At 37.4% G+C, this 22287-nt stretch overlaps 3 protein-coding genes across 4 annotated transcripts; 1 reads left to right on the forward strand and 2 right to left on the reverse strand.

The window, feature by feature from the left end:
* Nucleotides 1–16566: 16566 nt before the first annotated feature.
* On the forward strand, nucleotides 16567–17565 carry L3040_005961 (uncharacterized protein; the record flags this gene model as incomplete). The annotated part of the gene is made up of 1 exon (XM_007294145.2): nucleotides 16567–17565. The coding sequence occupies one exon, from the start codon at nucleotides 16567–16569 to the stop codon at nucleotides 17563–17565; it is 999 nt and encodes a 332-aa protein (XP_007294207.2).
* A 512-nt stretch (nucleotides 17566–18077) lies between these two features.
* Nucleotides 18078–19146, reverse strand: L3040_005962 (uncharacterized protein; the record flags this gene model as incomplete). The annotated part of the gene is made up of 2 exons (XM_007294144.2): nucleotides 18078–18563; nucleotides 18664–19146. The coding sequence occupies 2 exons, from the start codon at nucleotides 19144–19146 to the stop codon at nucleotides 18078–18080; spliced, it is 969 nt and encodes a 322-aa protein (XP_007294206.2).
* A 747-nt stretch (nucleotides 19147–19893) lies between these two features.
* On the reverse strand, nucleotides 19894–21771 carry L3040_005963 (uncharacterized protein; the record flags this gene model as incomplete). 2 transcript variants are annotated; one of them, XM_007294143.2, is made up of 1 exon in its annotated part: nucleotides 19894–21771. In XM_007294143.2, the coding sequence occupies one exon, from the start codon at nucleotides 21769–21771 to the stop codon at nucleotides 19894–19896; it is 1878 nt and encodes a 625-aa protein (XP_007294205.2). The 2 variants fall into 2 exon arrangements, with proteins under 2 accessions (XP_007294205.2, XP_066011245.1); XM_066155946.1 differs by having other exon boundaries at nucleotides 19894–21609.
* Between the last annotated feature and the right edge of the window lie 516 nt (nucleotides 21772–22287).

Genomic DNA, 22287 nt, shown 5'->3' on the forward strand with positions numbered 1-22287 from the left:
CCCTTTTGCGAATTACTTATATTTAATAATTTATTATAAGGGGGAGACCCCCTTAAACCCCCCTTTTTACTAAGGAAATATTATACCCTTTTGCGAATTACTTATATTTAATAATTTATTATAAGGGGGAGACCCCCTTAAACCCCCATTTTACTAAGGAAATCTTATACCTTTTTGCGAATTGCTTATATTTAATAATTTACTATAAGTTAGGGGGAGACCCTTTTAAACCCCTTTTTTTAGTAAAGAAATCCTAGAGCTTTTTGCGAATCACTTATATTTAAGGCAACGACGTGCTTTACGTATAGCAGCCTTACGTAGGTTACGTATAACAGCCTTACGTAGGTTACGTGTGGCAGCCTTACGTAGGTTACGGGTGGCAGCCTTACGTAGGTTACGGGTGGCAGGCAGCCTTACGTAGGTTACGGGTAGCAGCCTAGCTGCCTTACGTATTACGTAAGGCAGCGACGTGCGTTTTGTAAGGCAGCGACGTGCGTTACGTGTGGCAGCCTTACGTGCGTTACATATGGCAGAATTAATGGCGGTGGCTGAATTAGGCTTAGCTGTTGTACATGAATTAAACGGGCCGACTCGTTCCGAAAAAAGTTCAATAGATTGACATGGAATAAAAGTCTTGGCACGCTCAGAAATCTTGCCAGATCCGTATAGAATAGTCTCACGTGACTGGATGACTAACCACTACCACAACTACTGGAATTTATCTTGGGTCACCGTAGGTGACAATAAATACTTTATTAAGCGCTTTAGCATAGAATAATACGTATCTCTTCGTATTAACGTAAAAGAACTTGCTTTTTTTATCGAACAAATTAAATTAAAAACGAAGTCTGCTATAAAGATAATAACGGAGCTTAATAACGAATAGTTTTAAGAGTAAGACCGTTAACGAAAGGCTTAAGAAGAACTATATTTAAAAGCTTTTACAAACGATCTTAATAAACTTTTAAAGCTAAAAGACGCTAAGTTCGAAGACGTCCGAAAAGCGTATAACGATAATATAAAAGAATACAACTTCGTTATAAACAATTAGAAAGTCTTAAATAATAAAAGCAATTAAATTATAAACTAGATTAAAAAGACGGTTAAGAGCTTTATTCTCGAGGAAGCGATCTTAGCGGCTTTAAAAGAAGATAACACTTTTATTTAATTCTTAATAGAAAAGCTTTAAGAAATATGCCGTTTATTCGACTCGAGCTTTAAGCTATCGATAATACGAGATTATAATAAATCTTTGCAAGCAGCTAAGCAAAAGAGCGTCTCTTTAACGGTATAAATTAAAAAACACCGAGCTATTTATAAGTTAGCGAAGATAAACAACTTTTACGAAACGACGAGTATATTCGTAATAAAAGCATTTTTAAAAGCTATTAACGAAAAATAATTATTAATTTAAGCGTCGCTAAAGCTCGCAAAAGTCATTCGAAACGACGAGCTGTTATTGCTTTAAAAGCGCACTTTCTACGACTACTTTAACTAGTACGAAAGCTAAGTCGAAAAAAAGATTAATAATTTGAACTTTAACTTTTTTAACGTATTCGTTACTTTCGAAGATCAAACTACTCGCAGCACCTTCGGAAGTGATAAGGCTAACGATATTGCTTTTAAGCAGTCTAGTAAACGCTTTAATAGCTTTAAAAGACTTGCTAAAAGTTTTAAATGCTCGTGCTTTAAAAAGAGAAATTATTATTAAAACGTAATTAAATGCAAAATCTTTCGTTATTGCTTTAACGGTCTTAACGAAAGTAGATTCGTAAAGCCGAATCGAAATGATATCGTCGTTATAAAAAAAAAGCTATAAAAGCTTAAGTTTAAAGCGCTTCGAAAAAAGATTACGAAAGAAAGTTAAGCATAGATTTAAGTCGATAAAATCGTTTTAAAAAGCAAAGAAAAGCAATCGAATAATAGCGATAAGTTAAAATACTTTAAAAAAGTGTTAATAGCTATTATCGATCTCGAGCTCTTTAATACGCTCGATAATCTTGCTTTTAACGGTCTTTATAATACGGCTGATAATAAGTACTAGCTATTAAATAGCATTCTTTTCGATAATTACGGCGCTATTTATTTTATTAACGATAAGAATCTTTTAAAGCTAAAGTTAATTTAACGCTTTCGCTTAATCGACTTTATCGAAGCTAAAACGAGTAGTCTTTTAATCGTCGAGCGAAGTATTAAAGTCTTTAAAAAAGCTTTAAACGGATTAAATAAAGCTAAGACGGAAGATTTAAAGTTAAAAAACGTCGTTATCGTTAAAAAGTTTAATATTAATATTATCTCGAAAGCTCTTTTAAGCAAGGCTAGCGTATAATACTCGAGATATAACGCAACTTTCCGTTATAAAAAAGTTAAAGAAAGCGTCGTATTAAGAAAGTTGAAAAGGAAGTTTAACTTTACGTTTTTTAAATATAAGCTATTTAATTATTCTTTGCTTTAATTGATTCGTAGCTTCTTTTGCTTAATAATGTTTTTTACAACTTAAAAGCGCTTGCAAATACGTTATAAATTCTAAAAGAGTAATGTTTTTCGAGCTTTAAAAAAAGATTTATCGGTACTTTAGTATTTACGGACAAGTCATTTAAGCAAAAAAGCGCTCGAAGCGCTAGCTTATAATACTAAAAGAGTAAGACTTAAAAGAATTATTAAGATTGAATATAAAGCATATGCTATTACGTACGCTTAATAAGTTATATTTCGCCGTACGTTAAATAATAAAGCAGTTAAGCTATTTTATAAAATCGCTTAAGATCTATTCGACTTTCTTAACGGTTTTAACGAGAGTAAATAATTATTAATAATTAAAAATAAATACAATAAAAAGCTATTCGGCTTTATATTAAAGGACAAGTTGCAATTAACGGTTATAAAAGTGCTAAAGGAATTTAAAGCATAAACGAAACGCAAATACGATCTTTTAATAGCTATTATGCGTTATAACAACGATTTTTCGATAATCGCAATTAACGTTATTAGCTTTATCGAATATCAAAGATAAGCGAAAAAGGTTAAGATCGAGTTAAAGCTTTTATTATCTTTTAATTACGAACTTAATAAAGGAGCCGAAAGGGCTAAAAAAGAAGTGATAAAACGGTTTATTAAAATAAGAATAAAAGCAAAGCTTTTAAAAAAGCTTTAGCTTGAAACTATACTAGCCGCTATCTACTTTTATAATATAATATTAAAAGCGAAAAGCTTTATAAAGAGTCCGAATAAAGTGCTATAGCTTTAGTTTAAGCAATATTTTAAGTAGTACGATCCGGCGATCTTTATACGAATCGATATCGACTTAAGACTAGATTATAACGGTTTAATTGCGTATAGCGTTCGTGCGTATTTAATAATTAAAAACCGAAAAGCTTTTCGTAATAAAAGAGTTTTTAAAGTTAAATTAAAAAGATATATAAGCTATTTAGTTAGATATATAGTTTTTAATATATATAAAGTCTATGTTTTTATGCTTTATAAAGTGATTGTTATACGCAACGTAACGTTCGATAAGATTTAATTCTATTTTAAAGACGAAAAAAAATCGATCGGCTAATCGATTAGCGAGATTAAAAACATCGTTATTAAATTAAAAGATATTAAAGACTTTAATTAAATAAAAGACGCTTTATTTAATATAAAGAACGTTGCAAAAGATCGCTTAAAAGAGACGAATGCAATTGATATAAAAAGTGACTAGCCGTTAAACCTTATAAAGGTTAACTTAAAAAGATTTAATCAAAGCTTAAAGAATGCGATCTTATTTAATTTAAGCGATACATAAACGTTAAAAGCTTTAACTCTTATTAAAGACTTTATAAATACGTTTATATTAAAAGCAATTGCTTTACGAGACGATTTAATAGATCTTAACGATTCGAATTACATTATTAAACGTCTCGCTAGCTTTTTAGCTAAGAGCAAAAGCGAAAGTGCTTTAAGACTGCTAGAAGCAAAGAAAAGCATCGTAAACGGGTAAAAACCTGGCCTTAATAAAAGAACGCGTATATTATACTTTTAAGTTGTTATTTAAAGCCGAGGCTCGAAAAGCTAAGCTATAAGCCGATTAACGAAAGCTTTTACGTTAACAATCGGCGGAAATTTAAATCGAATAATCAAAGAAGAGCTTTTAGACTTTTTTAAAGCGAGCATTAATAATAAGAAATTAAATTATAAACACTTTAAATAAAATTCCGACTTTAGTAAAAAGCATTCACTTATTAATAGCTGTATTAGAAAACGCGCGAAGATATACGCAAGTGTTAATAAGCTTCTTTTAAATAACTTTCGCGCCGATTCGAACTGCTATTCGTGCGTTTCAGATTTTATATCGACTTTTTAAGCTAATAGCGAACTCGTACGCGAAGATAGCAAAGATTACGAGATATTATACGCTATTATAACAGCTGCTACTTCGTTTAAGCTATTATTAGAACAGCTTAATTCGTAAGAACGAAAACATTTAAAACTTTTTACTTATTAAAAAAAGCTATAACGACACTTATACGGCAAAGAGTTTAAGGACGGAGCTCTTATAAAATTAAATAATTTAAAAAAAAAGAACTATTAAAAAGTGATTCTCGAAAGCGAAGCTAAATCAAAACTTATATCTTTTAAGTAAGTGTTTATATACAAAACTAACTCGTTCGAAAAGATCGTAAAGTTTAAATCGAAAATTGTTATTAAAAGTGACTTTTAAAACGAATCTATTATTTATTTAACTTACGCGGCTACGCTAGCAGCTAAATCTTTTAAGATTATAATAGTTATAGCAGCCGAATTTGATTTAAAAGTAAAACAATTCGATATCGTTAACGCTTTTATCAACGCTATAAGACACACGGACAGCGTTTTAATTACGTATTATTTTTTTAACGGTTTTAAGTAAAAAAGTATGCTCGTAAAAGTCGATAAAGCTTTATATAAACTTAAAGACTCGCTAACTTTATAGTATTTCGACTTTATAAGCACACTCGATAAATTAAAGCTTATATTATTCGATAAAGAACCGTGTATTTTTACGAATTTAAACAAAACGGTCTTTATAGCGTTTTACGTAAACGATATTCAACTTATATATTATCACTTTAATCTTTTTAAAGCGCAAGAAATTATTAATAGTCTTAATAAAGCGTATAAGATCGAAGCGATAAAAGATATTAAATAGTTTTTTAATATAAGAGTCGCTCGAAACCGTTAACGAAAAACGCTAACGCTTATGCACGACGCTTATATTAAAAAAATAGCTAAGAGCCTAAGAAATTCGAACTTACGAACGGACGCTGCTTAGCAACTTTATTACCGTTTTATAACTTAGTTAAAAATAAAAAGATAGCTTCGCGAAAGCAAGTAAAAGAGTATTAAAAAAGGTTAGATCCGTATTATATATAGCGATTATACTACGCTTAAATATAGCTTTTGCAGCTTCTTAACTCTTTTACTTTAGCATTAATTTAAGCGCGAAGCACTTTCGAGTTGTAAACTAATGTTTGCGATATTTATTTAGCTCGCGCTTTAAAAGTATTTAATATAGCTAGTTCAGCAAATTAAAGCTAATAATAACCTTTAACGCTTTTTACGCCGATAACGAAAAGATAAAGCGATCTTTTTAAAAGTATATTATGTTTTTATTCGAAAGTACGATCTTTTAAAAAGCTTTAAAATAAGATACAATCATTATATCATCTATTAAAGCGGAGCTTCTTAGTATAGCCTTTATAATAAAAGAGACTATAACGCTCTAACGGTTTTTTAAAAAGCTGCACTTTCGTTTTACGGCGCTTTAAGTAGTTTATTATAATAATTAATAAATAATTAAGCTTATAACTAATGAAAAAAAGCGTATCTTTATTAAGCTTCGCTACGTCGATATTCATAATATATAGCTACGCTAAAAGCACTTTAAAAAGAGCTTTTAAGTTCAATATCTTTTTATTAAAAAGATGCACGCTAACGGTTTTATAAAGAACTTGACTCGACAAAAGTTTAAGAGCTTTATTAAGCTCTTAAATTTATAAGACGCTCGCGCGTTAATCGAAAAGCTTTAATAGCACGCATATGCTATTCACTTATTACATTTTATTTTTTTTTTTTTTATACGTAATTTAAAAGAAAACATTTATTTAATAATCTTAACCGTTATTTTATCTTATCTTATACGCTTTTACTTTTCGCTTTTTATAATAAAAGATCGATTAAAGCTTTTAACAATCTTTTTACTTTAGCTCGGCGCTTCGTAAAAGTTATAGTAACGGCAAGCGCCGCCGCGAAAGCGATAAGCGCAACGATTAACGCAAAAAGAGCAACGATAATAAATGCGACGAAAGCGACGGTAATTACGAAAGCGACGAAAGCAGCGAGAGCGACGAAAGCAATAAAAGCGGCTAGCGCAAGCGCAAAAGCTATTATAGCAGCAAATTAAAGCTTTTGCATAAAGTCCGAAAAGAAGTTTTAATTAAAAAAAAGCTGCTTAAATTAGATCATTTCGTAAGTTAAAAAGCTTAATTTACGAAAAAATGATATGTTCGAAGCGCTTTGCGTTACCGGACTACAGTTCGCTATTATAAGACTATTCAATCTAATAAAAGCTACATTTAAATTAAAAGTCTTAAGAGCAAAAGCAAAACTTATAAAGCTATCGAGATTACTTTTAAAACCTTTACTTTTACTCGCTAGACCGCTCGGATTATTAGCAATACCTTTTAAAAAAGCAGCATTTAAAGCGAGCTATTATCGCATAGCATTTTAAAGACTTCGGCGAACTTTTTATATAGCATTATTATCTTTAGCGCTTACGAAGTTATCGAAAGCGGTGTTAACAGCGGTAAAAGCAGCGGTGTAATTGCTATAGCTACTTTTAGCATACCGAAGATAGCAAATAACGCTTGTATCGCAATTATAACAGTTTTTATTAAACTTCGATGTGATCTTATTATTAATGCACTTGATATATTTTAAAGCTTTAACGGTCGTTAGCATAAGCAAGCGCTTAGTAAAAGGGTCTAAAAAAAAGGACGAAGCTTCGGAAGTAAGAGTGCGTAGTATAGCCGCCGCAGCCGCCGCAGCTATAATAGCAGCAATAGCTAAAGCAAAGAAAAGATTCTCTTAATAATTAACATAAATATATTAATTTATTAAAAGCACTTACTCTTAAACGGCTTCGGCCGCGCTTAACGATTCTATTAAATTAAGTTACTTACTTAAAAGGCATTATATAGATAAATAAAAGTTGAGTGTTTATTATAATAAAAAAGAACGCGCTCTTACTTATATAGCAACGCGATAAGGACGGCGCTAAAAACTTCCGTTACGTAATAAGACCGACTTAAGAAAGAATTGCATTCTTGACTAACGCTCAATCAATAATAATAACCGCTATTTGTTTGTTTAAACTGCGATAATAATCTCTTTTGTTTACATCGAGTTTAAAAAGCTTAATCATTTATTTTTTTCTTTTTTTCTGTTTGCTTATAGCTTAACAGCTACGCTATTGACTTAAAGAATGTGTTATGCGGAACAAGCATAATTCTACTTAAGCTATATATAATATGTCATGTGATTTCGCTTAGTAGCGCTTTTAGCACATTAAAGCTCTTAAGTACATGTATATAGATCTTGACGAGCTTCTTAAATAAAATATACCAAGCTTCATTCAATCCACAGAATCTCTTCCTGATCTTAGTGCTGGTAAGCACTACAACTTGCAATTCTTTTAACAGCTTTTCAACTTTAAAGTAATAAAGTTTTATTAAAGTTAACTTGAATTCTATAAGCTTCGGATATACTATTATGCACGTATGCCTTTGCTTGCTAAGCAGCTGAAAAAAGCCCTTTTACCTTTGATTCTCTCGCTATACGAATACTTATAAGCTAATAAAGAGGTCTAAAGTATGCTTTGTAATTAGCTTATTCTTCTTTTTAAGCGCGTTTTTAACTTGCTTCGCTGCGTAGCATTTTCGTACTTCTTTCATAGCTTTATTAATAACAGCAGCACGCTTTTAAATAGACGCGGCAAGTCGATCTTGTTCCGTTAGCTTTAATAAGGTCTTAAAAACGAAAAGCGTAAAGACTAAGCTATTAAGTCTCGCCGTATCGTTAATAGCTTTAATAGCTATTTAAAGCCGATCTTCCTTTAAGGCTTTAAAAAGCTCTTTTATAACGATCTTAAAAGCGCGTCGCACAAAGACGTAATAGCGTTCTATTAGCCCGACGCTATAATAAGCTTTTATAAGCATTTGCTTTAAAGTGCTGCTAATACTTTTAATATATCTTCGAAACGTTATCGAATTAAAGTTAGTTTTAAGATCGTGCATAACGTTTATAAAAAGTCCGACGTAAGTGTTGACTTAATATCGATTAAATCTTTTAAATAAGTGTTATGCGAACATGCTTTTAAAGAAAATAGCGATTTAAAAGTTAATAGAATCGCAAACGATATATAATACGTTCTTGCTATTAAAGTGTATTACGTTTACGTATACCGTATTATTAAAGTCAATATTATCTTTAAGTTTAATATTAAACCTTTTCGAAAAGCGTTCGAATACTTAGCAATAATAGCAAAACTTTTAAATATTATAAAGCAAATCCCGCTTAAATTCGTGCTCGGCCTTTTTAAAAATAGCCGCGAATCGACTTGCGGAAAGGTAGCTAAAACGCTTATAAATAATCCTTAATTGCTCTTTTATAAAGTAATAATAAACGGTCTCGCTTTCGGTATTATAATAAGTAATAGCGCGCTTTTTATTTAACAGCATCTACACGTGTTTAAACATCTTTACTATTAGTATTTCTTTCTTCTTTTAAATTAATACGTTTCGTAAGTTATTTAAAATCACTTTATGCTTATTTATATTAGCTAATAAAAATAAGAAAAGTACGTCGCTTTTCATAACGTAAAACTCTACTTAACTTAAAAGTATTTCTAAAGTAATTGCTTTAATAGAAATAGCAAAGCCGATGCTATATTTAACGGACTTTTTTTCTGCTCGAAACGTATTTAATTAAACTTCGAAGTACCTTTTTTAAAGTGCTCGTAGCTAAAGTAAGCTAACGGTAAAGAAATTAACTACTCCGCTATTAATTATAAAGCTTATAAATACGTTTTCAAAGTACTTAAAAGCTATATAAGTCTTTGTCTTGCTCGCGAACACACGCGGATCTTGCTTAAGCATCTTTTAAGTCTCGATTTAATTAGCAAAAGCGTAAAAAGCCGTTTAAATCTTTAATTGTTTATATACTTTATCGGCGTTAAAAATGCCGTAAGTAATTACAAAACTTTCCGATATGTTAGCGTAATTGCTCGATACAAATAGCTCGTTTAATAAGCTTGTAATAAATTAATCAAATTCTTTCGTAAATACAAGTAATAAACTTTCGATCGATATTACGTATTAAAAGAATTTGCTTCTCGTCATTCTTTTTGCGTCTTTAAAGCTTTAGAACTTAGCTACAAAAGCTTTACGCTCGTCGAAAATATAATTAATGCTTTAACAACTTAGCTTCTTATAAATAAAACACTTTTTTTTATTTTTAATAGCTTTAACAGCTTTTTTACTTTCGAAATATTAACGGTCTTAAATAAAGCATTCGTATTCTTCGTCTAAATCGAAGTCAGCTTTTAAAGTATATTAAAAGCAAGTGTAATCGTGTAGCTCGCTAGAGCTCGCGTAAGCTCTACTCGCTTTAGCGAGTCGAAAAGTCTTAGTTGCAAACGCAATTGCTCGTCGAATATTAGCAACTACGACGGTGAAAGTAAAAGCAAAGTTCATCCGCGCAATAATCGTCTTTAGCACGTTTTTATAAGCTGAATACAATTTGTCAGCAAGACTTTTATCGTTTTTTAAACTTAGTCGTAATAAGCTTTAAATACCTTTAAGCTCTTTAGCGAGCTTCTTAAAGCACTCGTTAAGCGAAGTCCTTAGATTCTCTTTCTTAACTAAATCTAACGAAATTTCTTCTTAGCGGTCGTATTTTGCTTGCCGCCGATACTTAGTCTCGAAGTAGTCTTTTATCGTAATAATATTAATTTTAAATATCGAAAGCTTAGCTTTAATTATATGATTATAATAAAAAGTTATAGCTTCTTTTATAAGCATAATCGAGAATACTATTAAGTAATCGTTTAAAGTTAAGCCGTATCGACTTGCTTAATTAATAAAAATACTTAATTAAGTTTTAAAATCATCGTCGAGTTTCGAATACTTTAGCTTTTTAAAAAAGTTTCTTGCAAACAAAACTAACTTCTTTGCTTTTAAATAAAGGTCTGCTGCTTTTAGCTTAAAGAAATCGTCTTTATTATCGTTAAAAGCGCTTAAAGTATTATACGCAAGTATGCTATGCTTAACTAATAGTTTAATCGGTAAAAGGTTACCGATATAATTGCTAATAGTCCGTCTTCTTTTAAAGTCTTTAAAAAGCTCATTTCCGAATCCGAAGTCTTTTAAAAGTCCGTTTCCGAATCCTTTCGATAATTTAAAAGGCTCGTTTTTACCTCTTTCGTATCCGTGTCTTCGATCTTTTTACTAATTTCTTCCGTTCTTTTTTCGTCGATTATCGTTAAAATCGTTAAAGCTATTCGAGTTACCGGCTAAAGCTTTAGCTTAATAATATCCGTACTTTTAAGCGCGCTTTTAACGATTCTTATACTTTTAATATCTTTCTTATCGATACGTAGCTTATTAAAAGATTTAAAAAGCTTGTCGATACGTCCGAAAGTGCTAAATCTTTTTTTCGAGTTGTTAAAGTTAAGCACGGAAATCTGCACGCTATCTTTAATAAGAGCTGATTTTGCTCGGAATACTTTTAAGTTTTAACGGGTCTTCTTTTAACGTATAACTCTCGTAGCTTCGAGTATTATTTAATCCGATAATAATTTAAAAACTTTTATTATTATTATTATTATTAAGCTTAAGCTTTTCAAAAAACTAAGTGTAGCTCTTAAAAAAAAGGTTTAAAAGCCGCTAAAGTGATTTTAGCTCTTGTTATATAATTAACGTATTACGTAGCGATTATTAAATTAAAAATAAATACGTTAAAATACTTCGTCGTAATCCTTTATTAAATTGTATAACGTAAGTCCGCAATTCCGTTATTTGCTTTGCTATAGCTTTTATATTTCGTTTTATATTTTTCTTCTTTTTTAAAAACTCTTTTCGTAACTTTTAGACTTTTTCCTTTTTTTCTTTCTTACTTAAAGTTTCTTTTTCCTTTTTTTTTAAGCTTCGCGGAAGTAAAAGTAAAAGTGGTTAAAGTATAATATCCTTATCGTTCGTAAGGTTTTCGACGGTCCACTTTAATTCGAGACTTAAAAGTGTTGCTTATTGCTTTCTTACTTCTTTAAAAGTCTATTAATGCTGCTGCTCGTCGTTTAAGAGCTTAACTATTCTATTAACGTAACCCTTTTGCTTTAAAAGGCATTATACGCTTTTAAACAGCAAGTGTTCTTTAAAATCAATAAAAGTAGTAAATTTAAAGCTTCGTCTTATATTATCCTTCGTTATCGTAAGGCTCGTTTAATCTTAGCGTAAGAAAGCGTGCCGAAATAAGCTTTACAGATCGTAATCCTTTAGCCTTTTACACTTCGCATTTAAAAAGTCTTTTACTATCGCTCGAGCCGTGATCTTACTATTTAGCTTTGCGTATAATAATTCATTCAAGTCAAATAAGATGCCCGACATCTCGTCATTTAGCCTTTCCGATAGCTCTAAAAGCTTTAAGTATAATAGTTCTTTTAGCTAAATAGCTAAGGGTTCCGTAAGTGGTGATAAGACTCGAAAGGTATAATACCTTGCTCTTTGTCGGCTAGACTTCTTACTCGAAGATCTAGTTGCTCGATCGGCTATAATTATTATCTGTTTATATATAAGTCGATTTAAATTTAATTAAGTTGCTATATATAGCAAGCGCGGCTCTTACAGCGTTGAAGTTATTATTTTAAAAGTGACTTAGTTCGGAATCACTTTTTCGTAAGAATAAAGAAAATCGATAGTATAAAAAGCGACTTAATACGGAATCGCTTTTCCGTTATAAAAGAAAAGTATCGTAATGAAAAGTATCTTCGCTATAAAGTCTTAGCTTCTTTATGATTAATCACTTAGTAATAAATCAACTACTAATCAGTGTTAGATTGCTTTTAAACGATTGAAAATATATTCGTTAAGTCGTAACGTTCGTCAAAGTACTTGCAATTGCAAAACACTCGATTGATAAAGTATCTGAATTCTGTCTGCTCCTTAAGACTCAAAGGAGCTGATTCTTTCTATAAGATTAAAAGGAATCACGTGCACTAGCTAACTAATAAGCCTACTTATCAAGTTAAAGGTCCTTTGACTGCTAACATGCTAAGCGAAGCATGCCAAATGGCCCGTGAACCATGGTTCACGGGTGAGCTTCCTTAACTACTGCTACTAGCTAACTAAGGTCGATATAGATATACCGACAATATATTAATATATAATAATAAGATTAACGCTTTTTTTAATGCCGAAAGCTTTGGCAAGTAATCCGGTACTTTATTTAAGTCTATATTATTGCTAGCTGTTATAAGATAAAGCTGTTTAAAGAGATCCGGTTTTTTAATAGATCTATTACGGCAGTTATATTCGTAATAAATAATATCGCCGCAGACTTTTTTAAATCGCATTTCGAATTATTTTTCGTTATAACAAAAGCAAAGGTTTATTTAAATAGCTTTTATAATCGAATGAAAATCTTAAATCATTTGCTATTTTTTTTTACTTACCGCCGGCTTGTACTCGGCTAAAGTAGCATACGATTATAATAAGTCTAAAAGAAAAATAGACTTTTAAAATTAAAAGTTGCGACGGCGTTCTTTTTCGGCTTAAGCAGCATTTTTTGCAGCTTTACGAGCTTCTTTGCGTTGCATCCGAAAGTCTTTTTCGGCGTTAGCTTTAATTTTACGACTCTTTCGAGTCTCGCGGTCTTGCTTTAAGTTAAGCAAGACGAAGCCGATAACTTTTAATTCGGATCCGGAATCAAAAGAGAATATTTAATAATTAAAAGAAGCTTTCGAGACGCTAAACGATCGAAGTAAAAAAGAACTTAATATTTAATTCTTAAGTCGCTTATAAGTCGGCGGCGATTTTCTTAATAAGAATTGTTTAACTTTCTTTTAGCTAAGAGAGTAACGAAGACGCTTTCTTTTTATTTAAATAAGTAATAAAAATGCGAAACCCGGTTCTTTATAGCTTTCTTTTTCATCGTTGTTTTATTTTAGCTGATAAGACGGTAGTAAAGAACTAAAAACCTTTTAAAAGGATAATATGTTATTTGTATTAAGTATAATAAGTAATAAAAAAGTATATAGAATTAAGATAACAGGCTTTGATCGTATATTATTATAATTAATCTTTTATAAAGTCTTATTAATAAAGCTATTAATACGCTAATTAATAAAGCTTTTTTAAAATGCTTTAGACTTTATAATAAATCTAATACGTTGATTTATAAGAAGTGAGCTTTAGTAGATTAATAACTTTAATAATTCTAATAACTTAATTAAAAGCACTTACTTATGCCGCTTAAAGTAGCTTGCTTACGTATACTTTTATTATATTTAAGAATGTTTTTATTAAAAGTATTTTTATCGAAACCGGAATCTTAAAAGCGTTAAACCGTAAAATGAAAACTTTAATAACTTTAATAACTTTAATAACTTTAATAACTTTAATAACTTTAATAACTTTAATAACTTTAGCAACTTTAATAACTTTAGTAATTTTAATAACTTAATTAAAAGCACTTACTTATGCTACTTAAAGCAGCTTGCTTACGTATACTTTTATTATATTTAAAAGTGTTTTTATTAAAAGTATTTTTATCGAAACCGGAATCTTAAAAGCGTTAGACCGTAAAATAAAAACCTTAATAACTTTAGTAACTTTAATAACCTTAATAATTCTAATAACTTGACTAGAAGCACTTACTTATGCTATTTAAAGCAACTTGCTTACGTATACTTCTATTGTATTTAAAAGTGTTTTTATTAAAAGTATTTTTATCGAAACCGGAATCTTAAAAGCGTTAGACCGTAGAATAAAGACTTTAACAACTTTAATAACTTTAATAACTTTAATAACTTTAATAACTTTAATAACTTTAATAACTTTAATAACTTTAATAACTTTAATAACTTTAGCAACTTTAATAACCTTAATAACTTTAATAACTTAATTAAAAGCACTTACTTATGCTACTTAAAGCCGCTTGCTCGCGTGTACTTTTATTATATCTAAAAGTATTTTTACTATTATTAACACTTTATAGAAACCGTTTTATATAACGTTATAACGAAAGTGATAAAAAGATATTAAAACGATTAGATCTTCGTAATAAAAAAAGCCGTAACGAAAGAGAAGATGCAAACTAAAGATATTTGCGTAAAGTAAGTAAGTTAAGATATAAATAATTAAGTTTCGACGGAGAATATCGAAGTAAAAGTAATAGCTTTCGAAAGAAAGCGCGTAACGGCGAAGCTGTAATAAAAGCGCGGCGAAGTCGACCTCGAAGTCTTTTTGCTAGCTGATTATCGCTAGACGAAAGCAAATTGTGCTTTGCTTTAATCGTAGACTTTTACGACTTAGTTTTTAATTTACAAGTGTTATAAGTAGCGAAAACTTTACTTTGATCTTCATTTTGAAAAGACGTAATAAGTTAATAGATATTTTTAAATACATACCGAGCTTAAAAGCAGATTCGAGTCTTTATAATGCAAGTTAAGTGTTATTATAACGATAGTTGTAATAATAATAATTGTAGCAATAAAAGTAGTTGCAAGAATAATTGTAAATAACGAACGTAAAATAAGTATTAATATAAAGCATTAATATAATAGAATCGATAACGGTAATTGAATTAAGCTTAATTGTAAAACATATTTAATTCGGGCCGACTTTTTTTGAAATCTAGAATTATCTGCCGACATTTCTCTTAATATTGCTTAAAAATCTTGTTAGATCGGTATAGAATAGTCTTATGTGATTAAATGACTCATTATCATTATAACTATTAAATAACTCATTACTATTACGACGATTAGATGACTTATCACTACCACAACTACTAGATGACTCATCACTATTATAATTATTAGAATTTATCTTGGGTCACCGTTAGTGACAATCAAATCGCAACGTAAATGAAAGAGCGTTGGAATCTTTTTTGCAATAAGTTATTTTTTTAAAAAAAAATTAATACGTTTATAAGTCCGTTTATATATGGTCCGTGCGCGTAATTATCGTTTTAAGAGAGAAAAGAGTGTTTTTTAAAAAGTATTTAAATAGCAAAAGCAAGTCGAATAGCAAAAAGTTTAGCTTTCTTTAAAATTATAATTAGCGAAGAGGTCTAATTAAAGCATTAACACTCGGGAAAAAAGAGTGCTAGCCGTTTATTACGTATAGCAACGATCGATACAATGCTTTTAAGCGAATTAAAGTTAATTTTTCTTTGTATTACGGCTATCGAAAGTAGTATAATTGTATTGCTACTTAAAAGTACGCTTTATAATAAAAAAGAAAGATAAATAAGAAAAGGAAGAAAGTGAATGCAAAAAAAGAGGTTTTGTAAGCTGTCTTGCCAAGACGGAAGCCCAAGGTCACGAGGTAACGTGTAACCCTTAAGCGTATGGCTACGTGACCTCCGAATGACCTAGCGCCATGACTACCGTAATAGATGCAAGATAAAGAAAAAGAAGGAGGTAGCTTGGCGCATATGGGGATATGCCCAAGAGACCTGGCGTGTCGTCATAAACGGAGCACTTTAATATTAAATACAATAAGTAAGAGCGGACGAAGACCTTAAATAATACTTTTATTTAAATGCAATAATAGCGCTTCATTTGCTTAAAAAAAATTCTATATAGCGCATTTAATAGCGAAAGGACTCTTGAGAGCTTTACCACTTTAATTAGAAGCTTATAATGCAGGAAAAGACGATGATAATAAACTCGAGGACGATAAGCTTATATTACAAACTTCGAGGGCGTAGTTTTTCGAAAAAAAAAGGGGTGATGTTACGGTAGTGACCGCGCGGGGTTACGCGGAGCCACGTGATAATACGCGTAAGAGTTATACGTCACCTCGTGACCTTAAGCTCTCGTCTTGGCAATACAAGCTTATAAGACCTTTTTTTCTCGCACTTATTCTCTTCTTCTTCTTCTTTTCTTTTTTATTTTTCTTTTTTATTACAAAGCGTACTTTTAGGTAGCAATACAATCATACTGCCTTCGACAGCCGTAACAACAAGCTCTCCCCTCCCACTGAAGTCCGCGAGGCTATCGATGAATAAAGAAGTAAGTAATCGCGGAGATAGAGATCGATCAATGCAAGAAACGACCCGCCAACATTTTATATGCTGGAAGGATATCGATGAATTGATAGATAGCTGTATCACTCACTCACTCACTCACTCATTTACTCAACCACTGACTGGTCGAAGAGAATAATGTATGAGATCGTATAAGTTCACGTGACAGAGTTTCTATAGCATTGTCCCGTATAAGCACATGCGGATTACTTCCCGACCCCGTTTCTCGATTTCAGATAGATGCCCTCCACCACCATCAGCCAAGCCCGGCGACACGCGATACGCAGAGGGGGAGGAGGAGGAGGAGGAGGAGGAGGGAAGAGCAAACACAGATGCCGCCCACGCGTCTGCTGCACGAACGTCTGCATCGCCATCTTCGCCCTCCTCGTTGTGACCATCCCGCCCATCTTCCTCCTCGTGCTCCGACCATACCACCGAGCCATTGCGTACGAGAATGCGTACTTTGAAGAACTGCAGCGTCTCGACGAGCTTGAGGAGCAATGGCAACGACACCGTCCCGACGACAACCACCCCCAACCCGACACCCCACGCCGACCCCCCGCCTACAACAACCGGACGCTGCCCCTCGTCCACGACATACCGCAGCTGACGAGCTGGGATTTCGAGGAGCAGTTGGAGCTGAACGCTGATGGGACGGCGAGGCGGCCGGACCGCGAGGTCTGGATCTACGTCGGGGGCAGCCCTACGAACGACAACTTGCTCGACCGGCTCAGCTTATACCGCAAGCCCAACGGGAGCTGTGTGGCCTCGGCAGATATATGTGCGGCGTACAACGAAGGCTTCAACACCCTGATCGAGCATTACCACGTCGATCGAGGGATCGACCACGGGGGGAAACGGACCTCCTCGAACGCCTTTTTCACCTTCATGGATTGTGATGTCAGTCCCGTGCTCTGCGGCATGTCTAGACAACGCCCGGTCGCGCTGTTGCATCTGAAGACGATGCAGCCATGCCGGATGGGTCGCGACCTCGCGTCGGATTCGGTAACATGGTCGTGTAGTGTGCGCTGGAGCAGCGTTGGCTTGCCGCTGGTGAGGATGCCGTTCAAGAAGTCACAGGTGATCGCGGGACATGTGGTGCCGGTCTTTCCGACTGCCTATGAGCAGATGCACGCTATGGTGTCGTGGGATGGAAGCCTCGAAGGAATCGGAGCCTTCGAGGACGGCTACGATGGGGTTGTGGAAGTGATGGTAGACCTTGGAGACGAAGCAGAGTAAACCGCGGCAGTGCAGTGCTCTGAGAAGGACTCTTCCGTCACGTTAGAACGCAGAATGGCTAGTAGTCGGATCGAAGACATCCTCAAGATGAAGGACGCTGGCTCGTTTCTGCACGCTTCGGGGGATGCTCCCACCGCGTTGTGGGATGCCACTTGGGGGTGCTCTAGTCCTGAAAACAAAGATAGCAACCACACGATATGGCTCGCAAAGCTGTCTGCTCACACCCCAGAGTTGGTAAGCGGGACAAGAATCGGATCCTACTTGGCTACTGGGTATCCCGAGGGAAGACGAGGAATATGAAAAAAGGCCTGAGCGAGTCGTCTATCTGTATTATGAGTTGGGAGTCTAGCTTTCCCTTCTTCTATTCCTTCTTCGCATTCAGATGCAGCTCGAATTTGTACGTGTAAAGTATACAATATGGTACACGCCGCCTGTTCCTCGTCGGCCCCCAAAACCAGCTCCAGCATAACTCCTCCCCCGGACCCCCCCTCGTTCAAACCTGATGCCACACCTTACCTCTTCTCCCTGGCCCAATCCCCAATATGACTCAAAATGATGCGCGCCGCCGCCTCGGGACTATGCTGCCTCCCAATCGCCTCGACAAAGTCACCCTCCGGATCCATCAAGTAGAAGTAGATACTGTGATCGACCAGGTAATCTTCTCCCTTCTTCACACCGCTCGGCGTGCTGAAATAGACTCTATACTTTTTACACACATCCTTGATCTGCTCCCAGGTGCCGGTGAGGCCCACGATGGAAGGGTGGAACTCCGAGAGGTAGGTTGCGAGAACGGCAGGGGTGTCGCGCGCCGGGTCGCAGGTAATAAACAGAGGGAGGAGAGGGGGAAGGCCAGAAGAAGATGCGGATCCCCGTGAGGGGTCTGCGGAAGAAGGGGAAGGGGAAAGGAGTGGAGAGGCGTTGACGAGGTCGATCATTTGGGCCATCTTGTCGAGTTCTTCGGGGCAGATGTCGGGACAGTGGGAGAATCCGAAATAGACCTGCAATAGCATATCATATCAGCACATATTTCCAGTCTCCGGTGTACCCTCCGACCAGTCCATTCCTTCGTGCCCTGACGATTGGGAAACAGCAGCTTACCAGACTATACCCTCCCTTCATCTTCTCACTCCCCCAAGCCTCGCCTCTCTGATCAATCAGCTCGAATTCCCCTCCGACCTTCGGCCTGCCCACGCCCTTCGCAGCCTCCGCGACCCTCTTCCTCTCCATCCTCGCTTTCTCATAGCGGAAGTAAAAGATCAGTCCCGCCCCGCTGGCCAAGAACAGCACCCCAGCGAGCGTGGAGAAGGGCCCGGAGCGGTAGCGGGATCTGGCCTCTTGAACGGTTTTGTATGTCCGGGCTGGGGCTGGGGAAATGGTGAAAGGGATGCGTGCGTGTGTCCGCGAGGACGGGGCGGATGCCGTACTGAATCTGGAGGCGCGAATGCATTGATGCGCTGATGCTGGTGCTGGTGCTGGTGCTGGCGCTGGCGCTGGGGATTTTCTGGGAAAGCTGCGGGCAAAGCTGGAGCGCAGGGTTCGGCTTGAAAATTGAGATGGAGACGGAGATGGGAGTTTCGGCATTTTCTCTGCAGTCTGTTGATTTGAGGGTTGTGGTGGCGAGTCTGTCTGTTGGGGCCAAAGTAATGATGCTTCAGCTTTCACATTTTGAGAGCTCGGGCCCGCGGCTTTTCAATCCGCCCACCTAATACGGAATAGCGGCACGGTACTCTCTTACATGGCCTCACCTGGGCAAATGGATCAAAGAATACTTTTTATTGCCGACGGAACATCGAGAGATATTGTCGATGGCACAGTCCGCAGGTATATGCACGCACTCAAACTGCCTCCTCCCAGTAATTATGACCCCGTCCTAGTCCTACATTTTGTTTCCCCCTTCCCCCCGAAAAACTTTCAATTACTACTCTACTACCGGTACCGGTACTCTCTCAAACCTCAAGCCTCAAGCCTCAAGCCTCAAACCCCAGCTCAACCTTCCCTGCTTTTGAAAATTACGCAGTATTAGACGAGAACAACAAACAGATCGCTCATGCCACGCTGTGCCGTTGCTGGAGAAAACGTAGCAAGACGAAAAACACATACAAATGTACATAGGTACAGTCCCTAACACCTGACACCAAAACATGCTCTCTCGCTTCTGGACTCTCACAAACAACAGACAAGCTCATACACACACACACACCCAGTCATCCGCTTTCCGACACGCTCTGTAGTTTTTGCTCATGCGAGGGGTTACGCCTTTGCTCCGTAAACGATCAAGGTCAATCATATGTATGCGTAAATGACAAACAAATGCGTGCTTCGAGAGTGCTAATCGCGACGGCTGATCAGACTGGCAGATGTGCGACTTCTCTCGTCCTCCTCTAGAACGTCGCTCAGGCGGGTCGGGTGGTGGTGTCTTGGAACGCCTGCCCACTCTGGCGCATTGCCGTATCCAGCACCAGCGTAGTCTGGCTCTCCGACTGATGGGACTGCGGGTGGGTTGCTTGGAGCGGATGATGTTGGGGTCGCACCCCGTCCGTACTCGACGGCGGAGCCTTCTCCATACCGATGAAGCAGATCAGCAGCCTCTCGCTCGCGCTCGCTAGCTTCGTCGTATTCCTCCTCGTCGTCTTCCTCCTCGGAGCCGGGTACGTGATAGCGGATCTTGTTGCCACGGTCGTCGCGGACATATCTACCCTGGGAATCGATCTCGTACTCGGCCTCGGAGCCTTCGCCGGCCACAGATGGTTGGCGGTAGGTTGCATCGGACTGGAGGTCTGGGCTCTGGTGCTCTTGATAATATGCCGCGGTCGAGGCGGGTTGGACAGCTGGTGCCGGAGATTGCGGATGGGAGTTGCTGAAGGCTGGGTGAGCAGGGAGCGACGCCTCAGTGTAGGCTCTGGTATTTGGGCTGGTGACAAAGGGATCGGCTGGCTCCGATCGCTGAGCGCGAGAGTATTGCTGGTAGTTGATATCGCTGTCCTCAATGGGTCCCTCGGGCGATTGGGGTTGGCGGGTAGGGTTACCAGTATCTCTGGGCGCATCCCGAGAACTTCCATGTCTGCTAGGGACACCCTGCATCATCGGAACGACTTGAACACCACCAAGCATCGTAGGTTGACCATCTCTCAGGGATGCCGTCTTCTCCCGCTCTTCTTGCTCACGTCGTCCGAGCTCGTCCCACGCTCGTCTGGCCTCTTCCTTGGAGATCTGGAGCTCTCTCTTCATCTCAGCCAATTGTTTCTCAACATTACACTTCTCTCTCTCTTTCGCATTGGCGTTAGCCATCTCCTGATTTCTCTTTGCTCGCTCCTGCTCCAGACTGGCCTGTGTCAAAGCTTGGATCTCCTGGTGGCGTTCCTGCTCAGCTCTGGTCTCAAAGAACCATCGCTGGAACTTGCGCTCGGAAGATGCACGCAGACGCTGGAGTTCGACCACGGCGTGGAACAGATTGGCACCAGCAGCAGAGAGGTCCGTGACTTGCCTTGACAACTGTTGCGATAGTGGGTCACGATTGATCTCGTTACCGTTCTCCTCTAAGCGGCGAAGCCAGAAAGACGTGAGACCTTCCCAGTGTGCGGAAAGATTCTCCCATCTCTCAAACGCGTGAGGGAAGGATGATCTAGTTGCAGCGGTTTGAGATTGAGCTGGTGGAGCACCGGTACCAGCTCGGATAGATCTTTGCATTGGTTCAGGCTGGACGCCTCTGGGCTGGTGATGTTGATCCTGTGATTGTTGTTGTGTTGGGCGTGGTCGTGCAGCACTCTCACCCCCTCCAGATGCTCTGCCGCCTCGGCTAAAGCCTTGTGCTTCTTCTAGATGGTGATCGCCAGATCGACGTTCACGTTGCGATCCATCGGACACGCGTTGGCCAGCTGTTCCTCCTGAGGATTTGTGTGTCGACTCGCCACTGCCTCTTTGAGCAGCGGCGGCGGCAGCGGCGGCGGCGGCGGCTCTTCTCTCCCCACTTCTCCGATTTTCGACATCGATGAGTCTTTGCTCCTCCGCAGCTCTTGCGCGCTCAGACGCCTCCTTCTGCTCCATCTCGGCTCTCTTGCGCGCTTCCCTCGCATTGCGCTCGCGCATGATATCTCTGGGTCCCTTTATACTCGGAGATCCACTTCCCCCTGGCATTGACAGCTGTGGTCGCCCATCACCGCCTCTGCTGTTGGCAGGAGAAGGGCCTCCGCCAACAAGATCGGACATTGACGCGTTCTCCTCAACAAGATCGGAGGTGAAGGGATTAGGTTGTCGGAGCGCCTCCTCGAGGGTGTAGAGGATAGCACTAGCGGTATTGCGAGATATGCGAAGAGCTCGACGTGGTTGATTCTCTGCTTGGTGAGAGTTGCGGTGTGTGCTTTCCACTGGTGTCAAGCTTGAGAGGTCGTCGTCGTCTTCGCCGTCCTCGATGTCGAAATCATGAGTGAGCCTGCTTCGTTGGTGCTGATCGAATCGGTGTTGCGGCGGTGGTGGACAGATTCCTACTGAAGCAGCTTCAATATGAGTGTGTTGTAGAGATCGTCGCTGCTGCTGCCGCTGCTGCCGACGCTGCCGCTGGCGCTGTGGGGATATGGGCGTAACGGGGTCGTCAAGTTCGTAAAGGTCGTTAGATGGAGGAGGAGGTAAGGTCGTCACCGCTGCTGCTGCTGCCCGAGGAAAAGGGGAGGCCGACAGTGTGAAATTGGTGTGTATTTAGCCTGGACGGCGCACCGGTGGAGCCCA

The sequence above is a fragment of the Drepanopeziza brunnea genome (assembly GCF_022702325.1).
Source record: "Drepanopeziza brunnea f. sp. 'multigermtubi' strain 214-2 chromosome Unknown ctg10, whole genome shotgun sequence".
Lineage (NCBI taxonomy): Eukaryota > Fungi > Ascomycota > Leotiomycetes > Helotiales > Drepanopezizaceae > Drepanopeziza > Drepanopeziza brunnea.